The 20,452-nt window shown below is 44.2% G+C and overlaps 10 protein-coding genes across 10 annotated transcripts; 6 read left to right on the top strand and 4 right to left on the bottom strand.

The window, feature by feature from the left end:
• The first annotated feature begins 301 nt into the window (after nt 1-301).
• LOC108051676 (transmembrane protein 231) lies at nt 302-1,512 on the top strand. The gene has a single exon (XM_017133845.2). The coding sequence runs from the start codon at nt 414-416 to the stop codon at nt 1,392-1,394; it is 981 nt and encodes a 326-aa protein (XP_016989334.1). The 5' UTR covers nt 302-413; the 3' UTR covers nt 1,395-1,512.
• On the bottom strand, nt 1,460-2,544 carry LOC108051677 (mitochondrial import inner membrane translocase subunit Tim21). The gene is made up of 3 exons (XM_017133847.2): nt 2,331-2,544; nt 1,861-2,270; nt 1,460-1,728 (listed from the first exon to the last, which is right to left on the bottom strand). The coding sequence occupies exons 1-3, from the start codon at nt 2,458-2,460 to the stop codon at nt 1,558-1,560; spliced, it is 711 nt and encodes a 236-aa protein (XP_016989336.1). The 5' UTR covers nt 2,461-2,544; the 3' UTR covers nt 1,460-1,557.
• Nucleotides 2,545-2,683: 139 nt separating this feature from the next.
• On the top strand, nt 2,684-3,965 carry LOC108051678 (thioredoxin domain-containing protein 17). Its single transcript, XM_017133848.2, has 4 exons — nt 2,684-2,789; nt 2,854-3,097; nt 3,160-3,241; nt 3,709-3,965. Exons 1-4 carry the CDS (start codon nt 2,739-2,741, stop codon nt 3,860-3,862), a joined length of 531 nt encoding a protein of 176 aa, XP_016989337.1. The 5' UTR covers nt 2,684-2,738; the 3' UTR covers nt 3,863-3,965.
• On the bottom strand, nt 3,877-6,533 carry LOC108051675 (vacuolar protein sorting-associated protein 52 homolog). The gene is made up of 7 exons (XM_017133844.2): nt 6,286-6,533; nt 5,616-6,217; nt 5,344-5,559; nt 5,131-5,286; nt 4,952-5,070; nt 4,774-4,894; nt 3,877-4,588 (listed from the first exon to the last, which is right to left on the bottom strand). Exons 1-7 carry the CDS (start codon nt 6,428-6,430, stop codon nt 3,959-3,961), a joined length of 1,989 nt encoding a protein of 662 aa, XP_016989333.2. The 5' UTR covers nt 6,431-6,533; the 3' UTR covers nt 3,877-3,958.
• Nucleotides 6,534-6,859: 326 nt separating this feature from the next.
• LOC108051644 (putative elongator complex protein 4) lies at nt 6,860-8,524 on the top strand. The gene has a single exon (XM_017133793.2). It carries the CDS (start codon nt 7,104-7,106, stop codon nt 8,397-8,399), a length of 1,296 nt encoding a protein of 431 aa, XP_016989282.1. The 5' UTR covers nt 6,860-7,103; the 3' UTR covers nt 8,400-8,524.
• Nucleotides 8,525-8,528: 4 nt separating this feature from the next.
• On the top strand, nt 8,529-19,031 carry LOC108051641. Its single transcript, XM_017133790.2, has 7 exons — nt 8,529-9,334; nt 15,404-15,690; nt 15,746-16,564; nt 16,622-16,785; nt 16,847-18,030; nt 18,084-18,340; nt 18,458-19,031. The coding sequence occupies exons 1-7, from the start codon at nt 8,629-8,631 to the stop codon at nt 18,848-18,850; spliced, it is 3,810 nt and encodes a 1,269-aa protein (XP_016989279.2). The 5' UTR covers nt 8,529-8,628; the 3' UTR covers nt 18,851-19,031.
• Nucleotides 9,704-10,625, top strand: LOC108051645 (cytochrome c oxidase assembly protein COX11, mitochondrial). Its single transcript, XM_017133794.2, has one exon. The coding sequence runs from the start codon at nt 9,820-9,822 to the stop codon at nt 10,543-10,545; it is 726 nt and encodes a 241-aa protein (XP_016989283.1). The 5' UTR covers nt 9,704-9,819; the 3' UTR covers nt 10,546-10,625.
• Nucleotides 11,018-13,578, top strand: LOC108051642 (glycosyltransferase 25 family member). The gene is made up of 2 exons (XM_017133791.2): nt 11,018-11,369; nt 11,431-13,578. Exons 1-2 carry the CDS (start codon nt 11,176-11,178, stop codon nt 13,073-13,075), a joined length of 1,839 nt encoding a protein of 612 aa, XP_016989280.1. The 5' UTR covers nt 11,018-11,175; the 3' UTR covers nt 13,076-13,578.
• On the bottom strand, nt 13,522-15,090 carry LOC108051643 (ubiquinone biosynthesis monooxygenase COQ6, mitochondrial). Its single transcript, XM_017133792.2, has one exon. The coding sequence runs from the start codon at nt 15,054-15,056 to the stop codon at nt 13,623-13,625; it is 1,434 nt and encodes a 477-aa protein (XP_016989281.1). The 5' UTR covers nt 15,057-15,090; the 3' UTR covers nt 13,522-13,622.
• Nucleotides 19,032-19,323: 292 nt separating the features above from the next.
• LOC108051635 lies at nt 19,324-20,228 on the bottom strand. The gene is made up of 2 exons (XM_017133784.2): nt 20,060-20,228; nt 19,324-19,868 (listed from the first exon to the last, which is right to left on the bottom strand). Exons 1-2 carry the CDS (start codon nt 20,226-20,228, stop codon nt 19,324-19,326), a joined length of 714 nt encoding a protein of 237 aa, XP_016989273.2.
• Nucleotides 20,229-20,452: the final 224 nt, after the last annotated feature.

Here is a 20,452-nt window from a genome sequence, read left to right as displayed (position 1 = left end):
TCTTTGAGTTATTTTAAAATATTTTTAAAGTCTTTTAAAAATATGGGATTGCATAGCATTCAAAGTACAAATATCTTTTTTGAAACAAGAAAAAATCTTTTTCAGATCATTAAATAAGCTTTGAAAGAATGAGCGCACAAGGGCTTTAAACGTTTTTCTTTTGATAGTCCTATCATAGTTTGTAAATAATTTTTAAAATTAATCTTCCAGCGAAGAGTTAATAAAGAACTTTCAATTTACGGGAATAAAACATTAAAGTAAATAAATAGCTTACCCATTAAGTCAGCAGTTCCTTTTTTTAGAGGTTGCCAGGCAACGTTGCAACGAAAAAGTATTTTCATAACATTCTTTTGACAAGTGTCAAATGAGCAGGTGTTCTCGTAAAACCGGATTAATTTGATTTTAAGGCCAAGATGAGATTTATTCCGCTCCATACGACAAACACGGCGATCGTGTACAAGAACTCGCTGTGCTCCTTTGCTTCCCTCTTGGTCCTGGCTTTTGTGGCACTCTCCGTGATGCTACCCGTTCTTCTGGTGTCCTTGCTGAGTCCATATTCGGGGATATCTGAATCGAGGGTCTTATACGAACAGCCGAATGTGGAGTTCACTTATGAGTATATATTCGTGGGTACAACGGAACCAGGAGAATATGAAGAGGAGGAATCTCTAGTTGCCTGCAGCAGTTTCAGCAATTTCAACGCCCGAATGGAGAGTTACACAAATAGTTGCACCACCACCAAATATTGGATTGAGGATGTGGACTACGATGGCGTCACGGATCGGGCACATTTTCAACTGGAACTACAAGATGTGCCCGCTCGTCTGCTGAGCTTCAATTTGCTGGTCTTCTTCGAAGCTAAACTGCAACACAAGTGTGATCTTTCCCCTCCGTCAGTGTTGGCCCATCAGCTTCAGCTTCCACTGGCCACTCGCCTCATAAACGGACACATTCAGCTGAAAGGAGAGCTTCAACTAAAGCAGTACGTGGAGTTCACCTGCCCATTTCCAGGACGCAATATCAAGACTCAGTTCCGGAAGGTGCAAGTCGATAAAAATTCTACTACAGGGAATATAGACCAGTTTAAAATGGAATCCCTGCTGTCCCAAGTCAAGGCCAATCCTGCTTATTTCCAGCTGTCCGTGCAGGAGACATACTACAGAGAGGCTTCATCTCGTTTGGAACCCGGACTCATCATCGAACTTGAACTGGATGTACTCCAAGTTCCCGCACGTTATCATCTCAGCATTTGGGAACGTCTTGGCCAATTCTGGCTGTACTTTGCCTCCTTTTTCGGCATCTCGTTTTACATAATGAACAAGCTAAAGGACTTTCTCTTCGGACGCCATATCGTGCGATCCTGGGAGATCATACCCTGGAAGAAGCTCTACTGACACGAATCGGGAGCCATTCTGGAGATGGACAACTTCTCGATTGGCGAATGATTCTAGGCTGCCTATTGTGGGATTTCCAATGCAAGTTCATTGTCAGTCAAATAATAAATATAACAAATGTACAGAAAATTTAAGTGGAGTGCAGAAGATCGGAAGGATCCGCTTATTTATCCCGACTATTGGACATTAGGGCCAGATTGCCAAAAGAAGACGCTGCGGACGCAGGCTCGGGGGCGGGATCAAAGGCGCGATTGTCCTCAAGGATGATGGTGGTGTGGGGATAGTGATCCAATTGCACAAATAGATAGCGATATTCCAGTTTGCCAGAGTCAGCCTGAGGAAAGTAATTTGTAATTAAATGGTTTGATTTCAATAGGAGAGAAAAAATGAGTTTTTTAAACGGCTTTAGTCTTGTTGGCCTAGTCGAACATACTTTTCCCTGACAATGAACATGGATCACTCTTACCCTCCTGGACTCCAGTTGCACGGTGGCCTTGTTCCTCAAGCCCTGCACATAGAACTGCATCCGCATGTGGGGTTTTCCATGGCGCTCGTAGCTGGAGTGGGCCACATGCTGCCTGCGACCCCGCCTGGAAGTCTCTCCGAATCCCTTGATGGGCGCTCCAATGGCATCCTGCACACGCGGATCCTCAACCACACGGCTTAATGCATCTGCGTATATATTGTTGGGACTCTCGCTGGAAAAGAGCTCCCGAAATATGGCGAAGAACATGACGCAGGTCACTCCCAGTCCAGCGATTATAATGGCCGTGTAGCTGGCCGTTTTCGTGTTCTCCTTGATCTTCTCTCCAATTGGACGCACATCCGTGGACACTTGGGTGTTATCCTGCGACCGCTGGAGCGAACCGCCACCACCTGCATAATTAATGTGTATATTAATATATATATAACCTAATTGGCGGTCGAAACACCTACCGCGCGACGCTTCCTGCCGCAAAGTTGGAGTCCAGTGCATCGCTGCCACACATTTTAGACGGGAAAAGTTTGTGGGCAGCAGATTCTGCCGCTGGCTGACCAAATTGCGCAATAAAGCTAACCGTGACATCGTTGAGGACCAAATCGATGGAAAAAAAACAAATAAATGCACTTAATGATAAAAAGAATTGTAATCAGCTGTTGTCTTGGGCGATAAAAATAGTGTTGCTACCATAGCACATATCGATTAGCAAGAATATCGATAAATTTAGAGATGAATTATAATTGGTTATTTAAAAAAACTTAACATCAACAACGAATAAAAAAAAAGATTGTTATGTAAAATTTCTAGTAGCATTGGAATACTTTTCAAACGAGACCTTTTTCAAAAATGCTTTCGGCAAAAAAATGGACATGTTATTAAAGGCCAGCCGGCTGACAACCCTGTCATCGGTTATCGTAAGCTTTTTTTACGCCAAAAAGTTAGAAAACTCATAAAACAGGCAAAGCCATTCCCTTCCAGAAGCCAGTTACTCCAAAGTGCACCATCACGTCGCTGCCAACTATTTTCGGTCGCATCTTCAGGCGCTTCTACGCGGTCAATACTAATCCCAGCAAGATCATGGTGGTCACACACAATGTTAAGGGTTACGAGGAGTTCTCCAAGAAGATGGAGGAGCTGGAGAACGGAAACGAGGCGGTCCATGTCCTCTTCAGTGGCGGAAAGGACGAGCATGGCCAGAGCTGGTGCCCCTACTGCGTCAAGGGTGAGAATCCCGTGATTCCATTGCGGTTAACCTAACTAACATATCACGTATACGTATTGCAGCGGAGCCGGTGATACACGATGCTTTGAAGAAGGCCCCTGGCAACTCCCACTTTGTGCATGTGGATGTGGGCGAGCGGGCATAGTAAGTTAATAATAATAATACTTAAATCCACAGTTACGGTAAGAAGAATAGTATTGACCTATTTATGACGCACAGTGCTATATGAATAATGCTAAAAACCCAAATTTTAAAAAGCTGGATATCCTATGTTTTGCATACATTTTGCATTCTGTTGATAATGAAATTAGTCAGCATATGTGCTCATCATTACAAGTTATAAATAGAATGAAATTTTTGTAAAAAAAAAAAGTTATACTTTTAGTAAATGAATTTGTAGATTACCGGATTTTGGTAATTAGCAGCTAGTCATTCAACCGCAGCTGTGTTATGATGAAATAAACACTCAAGTGGTTATTCACAGGCCCAGAACGTTCATGATAAAAAAAACCATTAAACAGCGATAGCTTTATGATACTCTTGAATTGTGTTCATGCTGCTTGTTATTATTTGACTATAGTAAACAATAAAATACTTACTTCTCTTTGCAGCTGGAAGGACTTGAACTGTCCCTTCCGCAAGGATCCCAACACCCACCTGATCTTCTTGCCCACTCTGCTGCGCTGGAAGCAGCCACAGCGTTTGGATGGCGAACGTTGCTCCAATCAGGATCTCGTGGAGATGATGTTCGAAGATGAGGATTAAGTCTTAACCCCGGGCAGATTTACTTACACATATATTTTGGAACTTTACTCAAGTTGGAATACACAGAAGTCTACACACATTCAATTAAAGCATCTCTCAGTAATTACTCTTGTACTTTTTGATCTCCACCATCACTACATGGATGTTGGTAAGCTGGGCGCGGGCGTTGGGCGTGAGAAGCTTGTGGAAGCGATGGTAATACTGCACCAAACTGGCCAACGCAAGCTGGAGAAGTTGCGAGCCCGTCAACAGAGACGGGAAGGAGAGGAGTACCTCCCTGTTTAACTCTTCAAGAGATTTTTTCCAGTTCGCCGAGAAGCTGGCCACCAAAGCCAGACTTCTTCGCTCCTGCTTTCTCAGTTCATCCATCTGTTCCTTCTCGAAAAAGTGCTCGCACTCTTTAACAAACTGAATTATACCCCCGAAATGTGGGGCCAGAATCTCCTCCACATATTCTGCACTGCGGGCATTGAGCTGCTCTCTAAAGGCCTCCGCCTCCTTGGAATTATCCCGTGTGTGCTCCATCAACACACCCAACACCAAGTCGTAGTTGTTGATTAGGTAAATGAGCTGATCCTTGCGCGTTGGGAATATTGCAGCCATACGTAGAATAAAGCACTCCACTTCGTTTTGGAGTTCCAGAAGCAATCGGCTTACTAATTCGTTTGGAAAGTGCTCCGAGATTCCCACAATAGCCGCACTAAACTCTGCATAGCGTCGGGTTATCTGAAAAATAGTACGTATTATATGACCAGGCACTTCTTCTATCTAGTTGGAAATGTGACATTCATTTGGCGGGCATTCCTCAATTGTGATAAGGGAATCACTGGTGTCTTTAAAAATCAATTGCTTTTGGTAAACCCCAAATATTACCCAGCCTTTTACAAGCTCTTATTAAAATATTTTCTTACATAGTGCGGTCCCAATTCCTTGTTGAACTTGGTGGGATCACAATCGTGTATGCTCTGTATATTCAAGCGGAAAACCAGTTCCAAGCGTGGCCAAATAACCGATTGCAAGGAGTCCCAATATCTGTTTGGAAAATATTTTTAAAATTTCACTCAATAAACGTTCAAAAAATAATTTTACTTATCCAATGCAGGCACACAGCGCTTGTGACACATAAGTTGATATCGGAATATTAGATGGATGCACAGGAACATAGCAATAGTGTCAAAACAGTCGTGTATTGAGGTCTCCAAATTTTTCTAAATAAACGAAATAGTTATTAGTTTTAATTACTCTGGAAAATAAATCTATTGACTTACAATCATTAAAGTTAATGTTTTGCCCATGATTTGGTTGAACAAGTCTTGTGCTTGGGTGCCTCGAACCATAAAGAATTCTGTGACAAAGAGATATTCCCGGCAGGCATTGTCCACTAGGGCATATTGCTCCGAACGGAAGAGAGCTTCCACAGTGTACTACAAAAAAAATTAGATTAAATAGGAATTTTAAACTATTGAAGCCAAATATCCTACCCGATTTTTAAGCTGGGCATGCGGTACTATAATAGGCGCCTCTAGCTGCTGGTTAAGTATATCGCCTCTTTTTCCTATTGTAAAGATGGTGCTCTTGTGCTTTAGACTCGTTGTCTTGGAAAATATTCCTTTGGAGGCATTGTCCTCAATGCCCATTAGATCATCTTTTGTGCAGGATTCCTCGAATTTGAGACTCGTCAAGCGGGTGGAATAACTCTATAAGAATATAATTTAGTATGAGAAGTACAACAACATCGATCTTCTTCACAAACCTTAAAATAACTATAGTAAATCTTGCCCATCGTATCGATATATTCGCTGCATATCTCCTGGGCTACATGCCGCTCGTTGGACAAGATGAACTCGAAGAAGAACTTGTGCTTAAGCATGGCGTTCTGGGGGATCTGATAGTTGGTCATTGGCTTTCGGAACTTGTAGATCTGCTCCAGCAGATAAGAGCGAATCTTGGCCATGGCTTTAAGTCGGAGCTTTTGTAGCACATCGCTCACATCGCTGGTTGATTTGGACTCATTAAAGCTGAGCTCCTTTACCAACGAGAGTTTGTGATTTAGGACATTTAACTGGGTACTGAAATCCCGCTCTGTAACCGGAGTTTCCATTATTATGTTGATCATCTCCTCGGACACGGCCATGTCCTCTATAAACTGGGACAACTGAGCCTTGACCGATTGCCTGTTTGTCAGTTGGAGTGACATGGATACCGATTTCCTTTGCAGCTGCGTGATCTCAGTGCTGATGTTGTTCAACACGCTCTGGAAGCTCATGAGCATATTTTCCATACGCTCCAAGACATCATCGCAATCGTTTATCTGATTGTGCAGATTCGCTATGTTCTGGGATTCAGCTATGTAGTCTGTTAGTTAAAAGAAAGAGAACTAATTAAACTTGAGTTTGCATAAGGAAGTAGAGTGATTTATGTACCCTCTATGGACTTGTTTTCCACCTCCTTAAACTCTTTTTCAATCTGTCGTGAGTACTGGCGCAGATCTGTAGTGTTTTTCAGAATTTCCCGCACCTCCTCGTTGTCCAATTGTTCCGTCATTTGCGGTGGCGTCACCTCGGCCATTGTGGCGTTGTTTTTAAGGTAATTTTTAATTGTTTTCTACAATTACGTACAAACAAAAGTATGTCATCAAACTGCATAGGTAAAACTTAGACCAAAACAGCTGTTTTTGTTATCGATGCGTTCATGCTTTTTTTTGAGTGCCCCTAACAATGGTTGACGTAGTGATACTCAAATTATTTTCTTATTCTATAAATATAGCTATATTACAACTGAAGAAAAACGTTCTTAAAAATATGAACACTGTTGTTACATTTAGACAAGTGTAAATACAGCTTTTTTTAGTTTTCTAATTCGCTGATTTTAATATATTTTGTGAACAATTGTAAAATAGTTAGCAAAACAAACAGGCTGTGGAAGTACATTCGCCTATAATACTCAATATTGTGTTACTAAATTCTAATTCTAACAAATGCTTATTAATTTTATCGAAGGTAGCAATGAATTTATTTTATATATAGTTTTAAAAGAAAAACTGTTTAGATTTTTCTAACTGCTTTTAGTCGATAGTAGCTAAACTATCGCATTCACCTGTATTTGCGAAAAAACAGCTGTGCTGACTTATCGATTGACCCACCGAGTGTGTACCCCTATTGGCAGCCATCGAAAATAGAAGTTTACGCGAAGAAACACGGAGAAAAGAACAGAACGCAAAAATAAAGGTTAGCCGAAGAAGATGACCAGTTTCCGCAAGCGCACCGTGCAGAAGCCGATCCGTGGCACCCGCACCTCGCCGCACACAGCCCAGGTGATCACCTCCAGCGGGAATCCGTATCTGGACGTGGTCATCGGCGGCGGCCTGCCCATGGGCTCGATCTGCCTGATTGAGGAGGATCGCTTCATGACGCATGCCAAAGTGCTGGCCAAGTACTTTCTGGCGGAGGGCGTGCTCTCCAAGCAGGAGATATTTTTGGGCAGCCTGGACGATCTACCGGCGGAGATGTTGCGATGTCTGCCCAAACCGCTGACCGAACTGGAAACGGAGGTGGAGCAGCAAGAGGAGCAACAGGCGCAGGGCGCCGGTGGCACCGAGAATGGTTTAAGGATCGCCTGGCGGTACAACGATCTGCCGCTGGTTAATTCCGAGCATGCCACTGCCAAGATCGGTCATCATTTCAACCTGATGGAGCAGATGGACTCGATGATGCTCTACTATGCTAATACGACCATGTGGGACGATAATTACAAGGGAATCTTGGAGTTATTCAAGAGCAGCTCCCCGACCCCCTCGACGCTGGAGCAGCAGCCCGTGGAGGATGCCCCACCGATTCCAGGAGAGGAAAACACTCCGTTGGAGAAGACTCAGCCCCAGGAGGAGAACTCCGCCAACAACAATAATAACAACAACAGTAGCAGCGTCACCAGCAGCACAAAAACCGGCAGCCAAGAGTCGCAGTCGCAGGTCTTCCATAATGCCCGGTACGGAAACCTACTGAACGACATCCAACATCTGCTGCGGGATGAGAGTTTCGTGGCTGGGACCAAGAAAAACTTGTGCCGCGTCTGCCTAACCTCGTTGGGATCGCCGCTGTGGTATGACGAACACTTCGGCGAGGATCTGATCAAGTTCCTCACCCTGCTGATGGCCAGTGTGCGCAACTGCAACTCGGTGTGCCTGATCACGATGCCCATGCACCTGATTGCCAAGTACGATGCCAGTCTGGTGCCCAAGATCCGCCAGCTGGTGGACTATGCCATCGAACTGGAGTCGTTTGCAGGATCGGAACGTGAGACGCATCCCGCCTTCAAGGAGTACAGCGGGCTGCTCCATTTGCACAAGATGTCGGCGCTTAACACGCTGGCCGTTCACATGCCGGACACCACGGATCTTGCCTTCAAGTTGCGCCGCAAGAAGTTCGTCATCGAGAAGTTCCACTTGCCGCCGGAGCTGCAGGAGTCAACCGCCAAGCCGGACAGCTGCATCTCCGGTGTACTGAGCAATTCCAATGCCTCGGCCTCGCTGGATTTCTAGCTGTCAGCGGAATTAGAAACTAAGTGCGCGTATGTAACCACGAAACAACAACTAAATTGCATAATAATAAGCCAAGTAAATGCATTAATATATCAGCCCTGATTTTGTACCATTTTGAAAACTAACCGCTCTTCTGGTCTTATCGTTTATCGATTGTATGCTGCTGCAGTAGCAACAGCTGTTTGGTTATCGGTTTCTTATTTGAGCACGGGACGCAAAAAATGTAAACATGTCCGAGTTAAATCGTATTTTTAGTGATTTAAACGTGTATTATGTGCCGCATTTGCAGTGGGTAGATGTGGAGGAATGGCTGTATGGCGAGGAAGCCGAGGATGATGTTCTGAGGCAGCGGGGTCAGAAGTTTTGGTCCCTGACCATGTGCAAACAGGAGATTGGCCACCAGGAGACGCAGCTGCAGTTTCTTCGGGATTTATCTGGAGTTATACGTTCTATGAGGGATGAGAATCAGGCCAGCTATAGCAACACCCACGACAACTGGGCCAATATCATCGGGATTTCCCCAGCAAATGCGTACCTTTCGTACATTTATTCCCTTGTGAGCCTGGTCATTCCGCCAGAGCATGTGCAACAGGCTGCTCCACAGGTCATGAATGAAAACCTCAATCTTCAGTTGTCTTTAAACGCTGTGAGCACTTATCTGCTTACTTTGACTATACCGGGAGCCAAGAGCTATGGCATCTTTGACGAGGATGTGATCGAGCAGGTCCTTAAGATCTTCAGGCTGCTGGAACTGAATGGCAATAAAAGCGTCCGGGCCAACACCGTATGGATGTTCTTTCTGACCATCTGCGATGATCTAAAGGTGGTCTTTCGTTATGTGCACTTCAAGGAGCACCTTAAACCACGGGACAGGATCATTCGCTGCCTCATGGAGGTGCTCTACATGAACTTTAAAGTGGGATATCAAAATTCATGTGAGTGTTCAATGCATTTATTTTTTGTTTATATCATTCTTTTGCAATTTTTGGCGCCAAAAACCGTAGTTCTATAACTAGAGAAAAAAGGGTACAAATTTGTATTATATTTATTTACATACGTTAGGTTTAAGTCCAAGAACAAAATAATTGTTATACATATTCAGATTCATTTAAATGAATGGAAAACTATCATAATGAAGAATTTTTTGCATAGTATTATTAATATTAAAATGTCTTAAAGAAGATTTTTAGTACAATAATTTTGTCCAATTTAATATCCTGGCAATATTAAATTATGTTTGAAATATTCAAACCACATTGCCTATCGATATATCGATAGATGGAAGTTTGTTTTGTACAGCTGTTTAAACCAGGTGTGTACACACTGCAGCACACTAAACGACCTGCAAGATTATACAAACAAGTAATAAATGAAAACCTTAAGGAATTGGCCCTTACATACGAGATATTAAACGCCAAAGATGTTGCGCAGCCTTTTTACACTCCGTGGGCAATGCCACCAGCTGATGAGGAGCTCCATCCGGCACCAGACCCCCGCGCAAAAGACACAACAATTCTGGCGCATGAAATCCACAAATTCTCCGGAGGAAGCTGCTCGCAAATTACGGGCGAAATCCACTTTATACTATATAACAGCCGGCGGAGTGCTGATCGTGGGACTCAGCTACGCGGCGGTGCCACTATATAGCATCTTCTGCCAGGCATACAGCTACGGAGGAACTACATCGCAGGGTCACGATGCCGAAAAGGTGGAGCACATGCAAAAGGTCGAGGATCGGGTGCTGAAGATCCGCTTCAACGCCGATATCGGATCCTCCATGCGCTGGAACTTCAAGCCCCAGCAGTTCGAGATTAAGGTGGCGCCCGGCGAAACGGCCCTGGCCTTCTATACTGCCCGGAATCCCACAGATAAGCCGGTAATTGGCATCAGCACCTACAATGTGATCCCCTTCGAGGCGGGCGCCTATTTCAACAAGATCCAGTGCTTCTGCTTCGAGGAACAGCAACTGAATCCTCACGAGGAGGTGGACATGCCCGTGTTCTTCTACATCGACCCAGAAATCACCGGAGATCCAGCACTGGAGCACTGCGACACCATCACTCTGTCGTACACCTTTTTTGAAGCTAAAGAGGGTCTAAAACTTAACTTTCCCAGCTATGCGAAACCCCATGCAGCGACTGCGTAAAGGGAACCTTGTTTGAATCACGTTTTTAAAAACAATAAATGTTTGTTATATCTATTGTAAAATATTCTGGACAATCCTTAGATGTAGTTATTTTATTTAAATGGATGATAAAGGGACGACCATTTTTAACTGCAACAACAAATGCAATGTGTTAACTATCAAGCTTAAGAATAATTTACAAAATTGCTAATTAGATTGTAATTTCAGTTTGTCTACAAATGTAAAGTTAAGTTTTCAAAAAGTTTTTCAGCTCTCCCTTCCGAATTTATACCATCAAAACAAAATCAAAATCTAAACAAGCATTCAAAGAATTAATAACTTAAAAAAAAAAACCTAAAATAAACCAACTTAAATAAAAAAAAACGAAACAATCTAATTGAAATACATTCAAATCAAGCCAAATCGATAACTCGCGATAACACTGCCCGCATAGTTTGAGCGCCGGCACAGCTGATGCAGTTTGAGAGTCACTCCATCTGGAGCTGGCAAAGAAGGAGGCAGTTTATTAATAGATAAGGCCGATTCTCTGATTCTCCGGCATCAACAAAACAGTTTGGACGCTTCCGCCGCGCCAGATTGTGCGTTGTGACCCCTTTGCACCCTGCAATGTGTTAAACTAGTGACGTGGTCATGAAGAAACAAGTGGTTTTCGGCCTGCTCCTCGCCAGCGTTTTGGTGTTCATTTCTGGACAGGATGATGACGATTACTTGGAGCCACCGACGGTACTGATTGCACTGCTGGTGCGTAACAAGGCCCACACACTGCCCATGTTCCTGAGTTATCTGGAACAACAGGATTATCCCAAACAAAGGATTGCCTTTTGGTGGGTATAGGTATAAATATATAGAAATGGGAAACATACCTCTAATCTCGCACTATCTCAGGTTACGTTGTGATCATAGTAACGATGACAGTATAGATATCCTGCAGACGTGGCTGGAGCACTCTGCAGATCACTATCATGCTGTTAACTATGTTCTGGAGCCCCAAGTTCGGAGTTATGAAAACGAAAGTTCGCCATACGAGTGGCCAGCATCGCGTTTCAAACATCTGATCGCGCTGAAAGAGGAGGCCTTCCAGTATGGTCGTAATATTTGGGCTGACTTTGTGTTTTTCCTGGACGCCGATGTCTTTCTGACTTCGAAAGATTCACTTAAAACCCTCACCCGTCTCCAATTACCCATTGTGGCTCCCATGTTAATCTCGGAAAGCTTGTACTCCAATTTCTGGTGCGGAATGACGGAGGATTATTACTACAGGCGCACAGATGAGTACAAGGAGATCTACCATGTGAAAAAACAAGGCAGCTTCCCAGTGCCCATGGTGCACACAGCCGTTCTGGTTAACATGAATCATAAAGCGATCAGGAATCTCACTTTCGACAAAAACAAGCTAGTGGAAATGCAGAGGAGCAGGCAGCAGGAACCGCTCTATGATGGACCTGCGGATGATATTATAGTATTTGCCATATCCGCCAATAGTTCAGGCATACCCCTGCACATCTGCAACGATATAATCTTTGGCTATATACTGCAACCTCTAGAACCAGGTGATTCCTTGGACAATGATCTCCAGCAGCTGGTAAATATCAGGGGCCTCATGGTCAACGATCTGGGTGCTGTGCCTCCTCTACTGGATTACTATAAGAATTTGGCAAAGAAACCGGAGAAAAGCAAGCTCTCCTTGGATCGTATATTTATGATAAACCTAAAGAGACGTCCCGAGAGACGGGAGAAAATGGAGCAGCTTTTCGAGGAGCTGGGTATAGAAGCCGAGTACTTTCCCGCTGTTGATGGCAAAGAATTAACCACGGATCGTCTACAGGAGATGGGCGTGCGGTTCCTGCCCGGCTACGAGGATCCATATCATCATCGGGCCATGACCATGGGTGAGATTGGCTGTTTCCTGAGCCACTACAGCATCTGGGTGATGATGGTGCGCAAGGGGCTGAAGGAGGTGCTCATTCTGGAGGATGATATACGCTTCGAACCCTATTTCCGGCAAAATGCGGTCAGGGTCTTAAATCAGGCCAGAGGCGCAGTGAATTACGACCTCATTTACTTTGGTCGCAAGCGTCTGAAGGAGGAAAGTGAACCGGGTGTGACAAATGCGGACAATCTTGTGCATGCCGGCTACTCCTACTGGACATTGGGCTATGTCATTTCGCTACAGGGAGCCTTGAAGCTGCTGGCAGCCAAGCCGCTTCACAAACTCATACCTGTAGATGAGTTTTTGCCCTTAATGTTCGATCGTCATCCCAACAACACCTGGAGCGAAGCCTTCCCTAAAAGGAATCTCGTGGCTTTAAGTGCCTCTCCACTCCTGCTGTATCCCATTCACTATACAGGAGATTCGAGTTACATTTCCGACACCGAGGACTCGCAACAAATCAATGTGGATACGAGTGAAGAAGGAGAAGCTCGACTGAAAAGCGATCGGGAACAGGTTTTCGTCCAGGAGGAGGAATGCACCCTCGATCAGCAACTGAAGCTGGGCGAGAGTTTGCCCAAGAGCCACCAGGAACTATAAATTTCACCAATTTCCAAAAACATGCCAAATTTTGTATAGACTAAGATAGACGTATCTTGCCAAATGCCAAATGTGCCTTCAACCCAAATCCACCAACCTAAAAACTATTAACAACGAATGTTAAATTAGAATTAAGCTTTGTTTATCAGGCTGAATAGATTGTGCAATTCTTTCTAATAATGAATCTCATTTAAAATGTTCCTATATGTCAAAGCTTTCATATTAGAAAAATGAGTTTCTATAAAAGCAATCTTATGTATGTTTTGTGTTTTAAATGTTAACGTTTAAAGATTTATATTTATGGTTTATCATAGAAAAAAATAAGAAAATAACTTAAATTGGAGTGAAAAGCAATATATCTGTCTGAATCAAATTGCACATCCTATAGGCCGAATCTTAGCTGTACACTAATATTTTACCAGCATGCCATTGACCTAGCAATTAAGTAGGTTATAAACACTGATATAAACTCACTTTATTCCACTCACAAGTGGTGTGAAAAACTTACAACACTTATGATTTAATTTCCCCTTTTATTGTCGTTGATCTACTGGCCCATTGCTCCCCGCATAAACAAGTTTTTAATGGGCGGCAAATTCTGGGTCAGCTGCAATCCCAAACTCCTGAGTAAAACCACCGGGCTGAACTGCGTGGAGTAGAGGGTGTGCAGTCCATGGACGCCCAGCATGATGGGCACATTCTTGGCAAGACATTTGCGTTCGTACTTGATCAGATGCTGCTTGTCGCCCAGCTTGAATCCAGCATAGGCTCCGGCTGCCAAGGATTCCACCAGGTGCCTCACATCGCTGAAGCCCAGATTGACTCCTTGGCCGGCGAGCGGATGAACGCGATGGGCGGCGTCGCCCACCAGAGCTGCTCCATTGCAGACGTACGATGAGGCATGCAGGAATCCCAGTGGAAAAGTGGCACGGGACTTGTCTTGGACACCGCAAACCCTTGGAGGATACTGCACTTGATGCTGGCTGGCATTGTGTCCAAACAGGGAGTTTAGAGTCTGAACAGCCTTGTCTGCCAGCTCCACGCGAGGATATTGCCTGCAGAAGGCTTCGTTGAGGGCATCTACAAACTCCCCCGGGGGAAGGGCTTGTAACTTTTTGGCCTGCTCGTTGGTGGTGCTCCAAACCAGGGAACTCAGTCTATCAGTCAGCGGCAGCAAGGCCACAGGTCCGTTTGGCAGGAACCGCTGCCAGGCCACAGAGTTATCACAGGCATCTTCGCCCAGCTCCAAGGTGGCCACCAGGCCCATCCGGTCGTAATTTAGAGAGAACACATCCACGTTCATCTCCTTCCTCACAACTGAGTTGGCGCCATCGGCTCCGATCAGAAGATCGCAGGAAAAGGAGCGACCATCTTGCAGCTGCAGCTCGGAGAGATTGCCCTCGGAGTCCTTGGGCAGGCGGACGCATTGGATCCTTGCCTTGTTCAGTATCTCTACGTTGGGAGCATCCTTGACCCGCGCATAAACCGCATCCAGGATCAGATCGTTCTCAATGATGCAGGCCACATCGCTGGCAAAGTTATCGTGCTGAAACTGTATCAGTGCATCCGTGTTGGACTCCCACACCTGCATCTGCTTGACATGCTTGTACCGGGCGGCTTCGATGTGCGACCAGGCGTCTATGGACTTAAACAGCTCGATGGAGTTCTTGTTAATGGCGGATACGCGATTTTGGTATGGTCCGGAGGGATCGAATCCCCGAAGTTCCGGAGCTCCCTCCAGCAGCAGCACCTTCTTGTCCGCCAGCGTAGAATTCTTGGCCAGAGCGGCGGCCAAAGTGGTGCCCACCAGTCCTCCGCCGCCTATGATTATGTCAAAGTGCTCCGATGCCGGCGATTTGGATGATTCGCATCTATTTGTGGTCATGTCAGTGGAAGATTTGTTTGCCAGGAGGCGGGCGGATAGGAGGCGCACCTGTCCCGCCGAAGGAAGCGCTCCTTGGATACGCAGTACGCCTAGCATCTTTTGAAATTGCAATAGTTATCCGTCGTTCCTCAATTATTCAATTATTTGGCTTACCTTGCCTAGAGGTGCAAAAAAAACTATTCTATTATCGATATGTTAGATTCGCAACATTTTTTTGGGCTGGCAACAATGCGGAAGCTTATCGATTTGTTAGTTTATTTTTGGCGTAACGTATTTTTAAACTCTCCAACTTTTCTAATAAGTAAAACATATTTATAAACGTCAAACTTATTATATGAAAGTCTTTGTTCAAAATATTTTATTAATTTTACAAAACCTTAATAAAAATAACTATCTGACGATTAATAATAACTAAATGAACATGGCATTTAAACTTTTTTCAGGTGCTCCCGCCTTGCACTCCAAATGCTTCGAGCTTTTTGGGGAAATAGCCAACGAGCACAATGGCGATGTCTATGAAACACTTCATCTGATAATGCGGCAGACATTTCCGATGCATGTTTATACGGATAGTCCACATAGCATTGGAGCAGGACGTCGAGGAGGGGCGATGCAGAGCGGGGAGCACATATCGGATTGGTTTATCCAGCTTATAGATAAGTATCCGGACATTCTAATCCGAATATTGCACTTCTACATTGAGTGCGTGGTTTCCAATCCTATCAAAGCGGTGAGTAAAGCATACCATTTTTAAAAACTGTAAATTTATTATCATATTATTGCAGTGGAAGAGCAACGATGAGAAGGTGGCCATAGGATATGCGGCAAAATACGACAGGATTCTGTTCGCCAAGTGCAACAAATCCTGCGCAGACTTTGTCCTGGACGCTGTGAAAGCAGACGATGCTGTGGGAATTCAAACTCGTGCTTTGGATCTGATTGAGAAGATCCTGATGCAGCAGAGCGAGGTGGAGTGGAGCATTTTCCGGTACGATGTGTCCAAGGTGCCAAGGGAAGTACCCCTCCTGAGGGAGGTGATGCGCTGTCTCAATGATCGGACATTTACTGTCCGCCGGAAGGCTTGTCAAGTGCTCATCCTGGCCCTGAAACAAGGCTCCCCGCTGACCACAAAAATTCTAGACGAGAGTATTCGATTCGTTCAGTTTGAGGATGCGGATGTGGAATCACTACCAGAGCCTTCCGCTGAGCAAAACGAGCTGCGTTTTGAGAAGCCCGGAATTGTCCAGTATGCCTTTAGTTTTGAGGGTCATGAGGAACTGGAGCCGGAGGTCAAGAATGTCCCTCAAACGGTGTACCAGCGATTTCTGGCCGCGGATAATGGCTTAGCTCGAACCGCTGGCATAGCTCTACTCGAAAGATTGGTGCTAGTTAATCCCCTCATCATATACAATACGAATTTCGTGAGGGAAACCTCTTTGCTGGCTGTGGATCGGCTGGCTTCGGTGAGGAAATCTGCGCTGGACACTATAGAAACCCTACTGGAGGCATACTCCAATTGTTTCGCCTTGATTTGTGTGTACTGCCGGATTTGGGCTTGCTTAATGAGCGATGAGGATGCGGCCCTGCAAAAGCAGGCTTTAATGGTGGGTTTTGCCTTGGAGAAATTTTGGAACCTAATTAATTTTTCTTTGAACTTTCAGAGCTTTGATCGCATGGTTCTGAGGAACATCCAGCCCCTGGAGTATTCAAATGAAGCGAAACACTTTATGCCCTGGCGAATCATCAGTACTCTTTTGATGACACAACCTAGAGCTTATCTGCAAGAAAGATTCGCAATCCTATTGGAAAGGGAAACCATTGTAACGTAGGTTGCAGATTTCTTTAAAATTTAACAGAAATTAATAGTCCCTTATTTTGTATTTTAGACCCAGGCTGGTGAACGTTATAATATCGCATTTATCCACATCCATGGCCACCGATGCCTGGGGATTGCTGCTGCTCCTGTCCAGCCGCATCACCAACAACATGGACGCACTGATTGGCATCTTCAATGGCCTCTCCTCATACAATATGAAATCCAATCAATTTCTGGCCCTTCAGCTCATCATTGGCTGCCTTAGGAACTTCTCGAAGCCAGCTCTAAATCAGTTATTTCAGAGGCTTTTGAATGCCCTGAGCACGGGAAGCATTTGGCTGGGCATCATATCCAGTGCCGTCAATCTGATCAACCAGATCCACCACTTGTCCGCTAGCCAGGCTCCTTCGATGGCTCCCGAGACGCCAGACTGGCAGCTCTGCTTGCTGGAAGATCTGACCGAGGGAATTCTGAACAGTGCCAAGAATTTCCAGGATGAGCACACCCGTCTGCAGTGCCTTTTGGGCGCCTATACGGAGATAATAGTGATGTTGCCCCAGGAGGTGGACAACCGGATTGTGGGCATTGTATTTAAGTACCTGCAGGAATGCACCAAGCTCAGTGAGTCCGAATTCGATACGGATAACGAGCGCATGATCAACTGGATGATTGTAATAGCAGGTCGCTTGTGCCTGCGGGAAAATCATTTGGCCAACAGCGTGTCCAAGCTTTATAGAGTCATTCTGACCAAAAATGACAGACCGCAGATCATCAACACCACTCTGATAGCCCTAAACGATCTGGGCAAGAAGCATCCTTCGATTCTTGAGAGCAATTTCCAGGTCATTCTGTCGAAACTCCACTCGAAATTCGCCATGACCAGAGTGCGCACCTTTCGGTGTGTGAAGGATGTGATTCTCTCCGGGAATATCAAGTTAAAGGGTCCCATTCTCATATCCATGCTGGCTGGTCTGGTCGATGAAAGTGCCGAGGTGGCCAGGGAAGCGGATGCCTTCTTCATTCGCTACAAAAGGTTGTACAATAAGATGCTTTTCGACCATTGCCTCAAGGAGTGTCCTTTCGACCTGAATGGTCAGGCTTACTTAAGAGGAGTGAGGACGGATGCCAACTATAAGTCGCCACTGAAGGGTCCAGAAATGGCCAAAAGTCGTAGGTTGCTCTACAATCATATCATGTCCTCGGTGGATGAAAACACGCTGTTGCTTTACTTTGGCCAACTGAAGCTGTTGGCAGGTAAGTTTTAAATAAGGAAAAAATAAAACCGGATTCTCATATTTATGTTTTAGAAAAAACTAGGGACAATGCTTTTGTGAGTAATCCTGGCGCCTTGACCGTGGTTCAGGATATGCTCTTCATCATGCGTCGCATTTGTTTTCGCACTAAAGGTAAGGGCAAAGAGAAGAGCACTCCAGGCGAGGGCGACATTAATGATGAAGGTGAGGATGAGCCAATGGAGGCACCAGCTCCAGCACCCAAACCAGCAGCAGGAGAAGCACCAGCACCAAGGGGAAGGGGACGCAAGGCGGATAACTCCGAGGAGCCAGTAAGTTTTCATAAACTTTTACAGAATATAATTTCAGTTAAATTTTGTTGAAAAATTAATTATCTAATAACGTCTATATTGAATACATAAGTATTAATTGTATATTATCTATTTCAGCTCAAGCAATTGGAGCGTTGCCTTCGCTATGTGGAGGAAACCTATCGCAATCTCAAGTCCGCGATGAGTTCCGATTTCAGGCATACATTTGATAGCTTCTGCCGAGCTCTGGCGATGCGATTTCCGAACTACATTGAGTTTGCCCAGCCTGCAAAGTTTTGGCAGAAGTATCGCTCCGCGAAAACTCCCAAGGGAGGCAAAAAGAAGCGACGACGCTTGGACGAGGATGCTGAAGATGAATCGGAGGAGGATCAGCAATCCGATAGTGATAGTGATAACGAGATGCCGCTGGAGAGGCACAAATCCACGCCAGCTGGGTCGCGAATGGCCCAAAGGAAAACGAGCTGCGATATGCTTGTTACTGAGCTTATTTTCCAGCCACCCGATTGGTAGCTCTCAAAAATGGTTTGGCTTTTGCCAGGAGGTTTAATTTTTGTAAAAAGCATTCTTTGATTCCTTTTTTTTTTCATTGCATTTTCAATATAAATTATTAGCTTTGAAATTTTGTAAATATATAGCTATAAAACTAGAATGTTAAATGATTAAGTTCTACAAGCGCAAGTTATTATATTATATATAAAGAGCATGCCAATAAACAAGTTTTCTTTTGTAGATCGAATGAAAGAAAATTTACCTTTTATATAAACCATTAGCAATGGAATGCTTATATACTTAAAATGATTATTTTGACATAGAATTATAAATGAAATTGTAAAAATCAATTTAAGTTCAATATATTTATATTTATATAAGTTTTCTTGGTATATTTTATTTTTTTTATAAATCAATAAAGAGGTATTATCTTAAATAATTAATCTAAACTAATATTGAATTTTAACGCTCAAATGTCTATTTAATTTAAGTATTTAAAAATAATCCTTATTATATTCACAGATTTTTTCCAATATCTCCTTGTAGCCGCGCATAAATTCCGCGAGAACCAACTGGCCCACTTGGAGTTCACCCAATCCCAGCTGCTCGGCTTCGGTGGCCTGGATGAGCATGCATTCCAGCAGAGCAGCATTGACCGACTGGACAAAGAGGTTGCGCTCCCGTGAGTCATCCTGCCTGACCGGAATGATGGGAGGCACGACGGGTACCGGCTCCACCGGAGGCTTTACTACCCTGGTTGGAATAGTATTAGTTGCCAGGGGACGAGGAATGGTGATGGCGATGGGAACCGGAATCGGCTGTTGGCTTGGCACCAAGGCAAAAGGTATGGTGGGCACAGGTTTTCCTGCTGCAGTCCCGCCAGCCTGGAGACCCTTCATCTGGACATTGATGACCGCCTTGGCAGCAGCAGCTGCAGCTTTTGCACTCATGGCCGACGCCTTTTCCCTTTTCGAGGCACTCGAATTCTTGGACCCAGTGGTGGAGTCCACGGCCTTGCGAACCTCCGTGTTCCGGCAGCCTAATCATGAAAATGTATATTATATGAAATAATTGATTTACAAATATTATTCGCTTGAAGAAATTTAAATTTAGAGGTTTAAAAATTTGATGTTGGATAAAATAATATGTACATATCAAGTTCAAATAATGATAATAAATATCTAAAACTGGATTGTCTTACATCCTAATCCCTCTTATATTATAACTTACCAACGCAGCGACAGAATTTGGAACAAATAGCCATGGATTGATAGCAATCGCAGTAGTTCTTTATGCACTGCGACCGTTTGCAACAGCATCCTTTTATTGCATTTAGTCCTTGACCCTTGGTCTTCCTTCCCTCCGACTTGTCCCCATTTTTTGGTTTCGGAGTGGACATGGTTACAGGTACATAAGCCTCTTCAAAGGAATACAAAATGTATAATTTATGACAGCCTTCTTTACCTGTCAAAAATAACATAGGACTTTATAGATATTAATAGCTTCCAGAGGAGTGTTGAAAAATAAATATTTGAAATAACTGCCCATCTGTTTAACTAAATTATTTTTTAACATTTTTCAGTTTAAAACCTTGACTTAAAACAAAACAAATAATTCCCCATA

Source organism: Drosophila rhopaloa, unplaced genomic scaffold (assembly GCF_018152115.1).
Source record: "Drosophila rhopaloa isolate 14029-0021.01 unplaced genomic scaffold, ASM1815211v1 contig_2, whole genome shotgun sequence".
Taxonomy (NCBI): Eukaryota; Metazoa; Arthropoda; class Insecta; order Diptera; family Drosophilidae; genus Drosophila; species Drosophila rhopaloa.
This window is presented reverse-complemented; position numbering and strand designations above follow the sequence as displayed.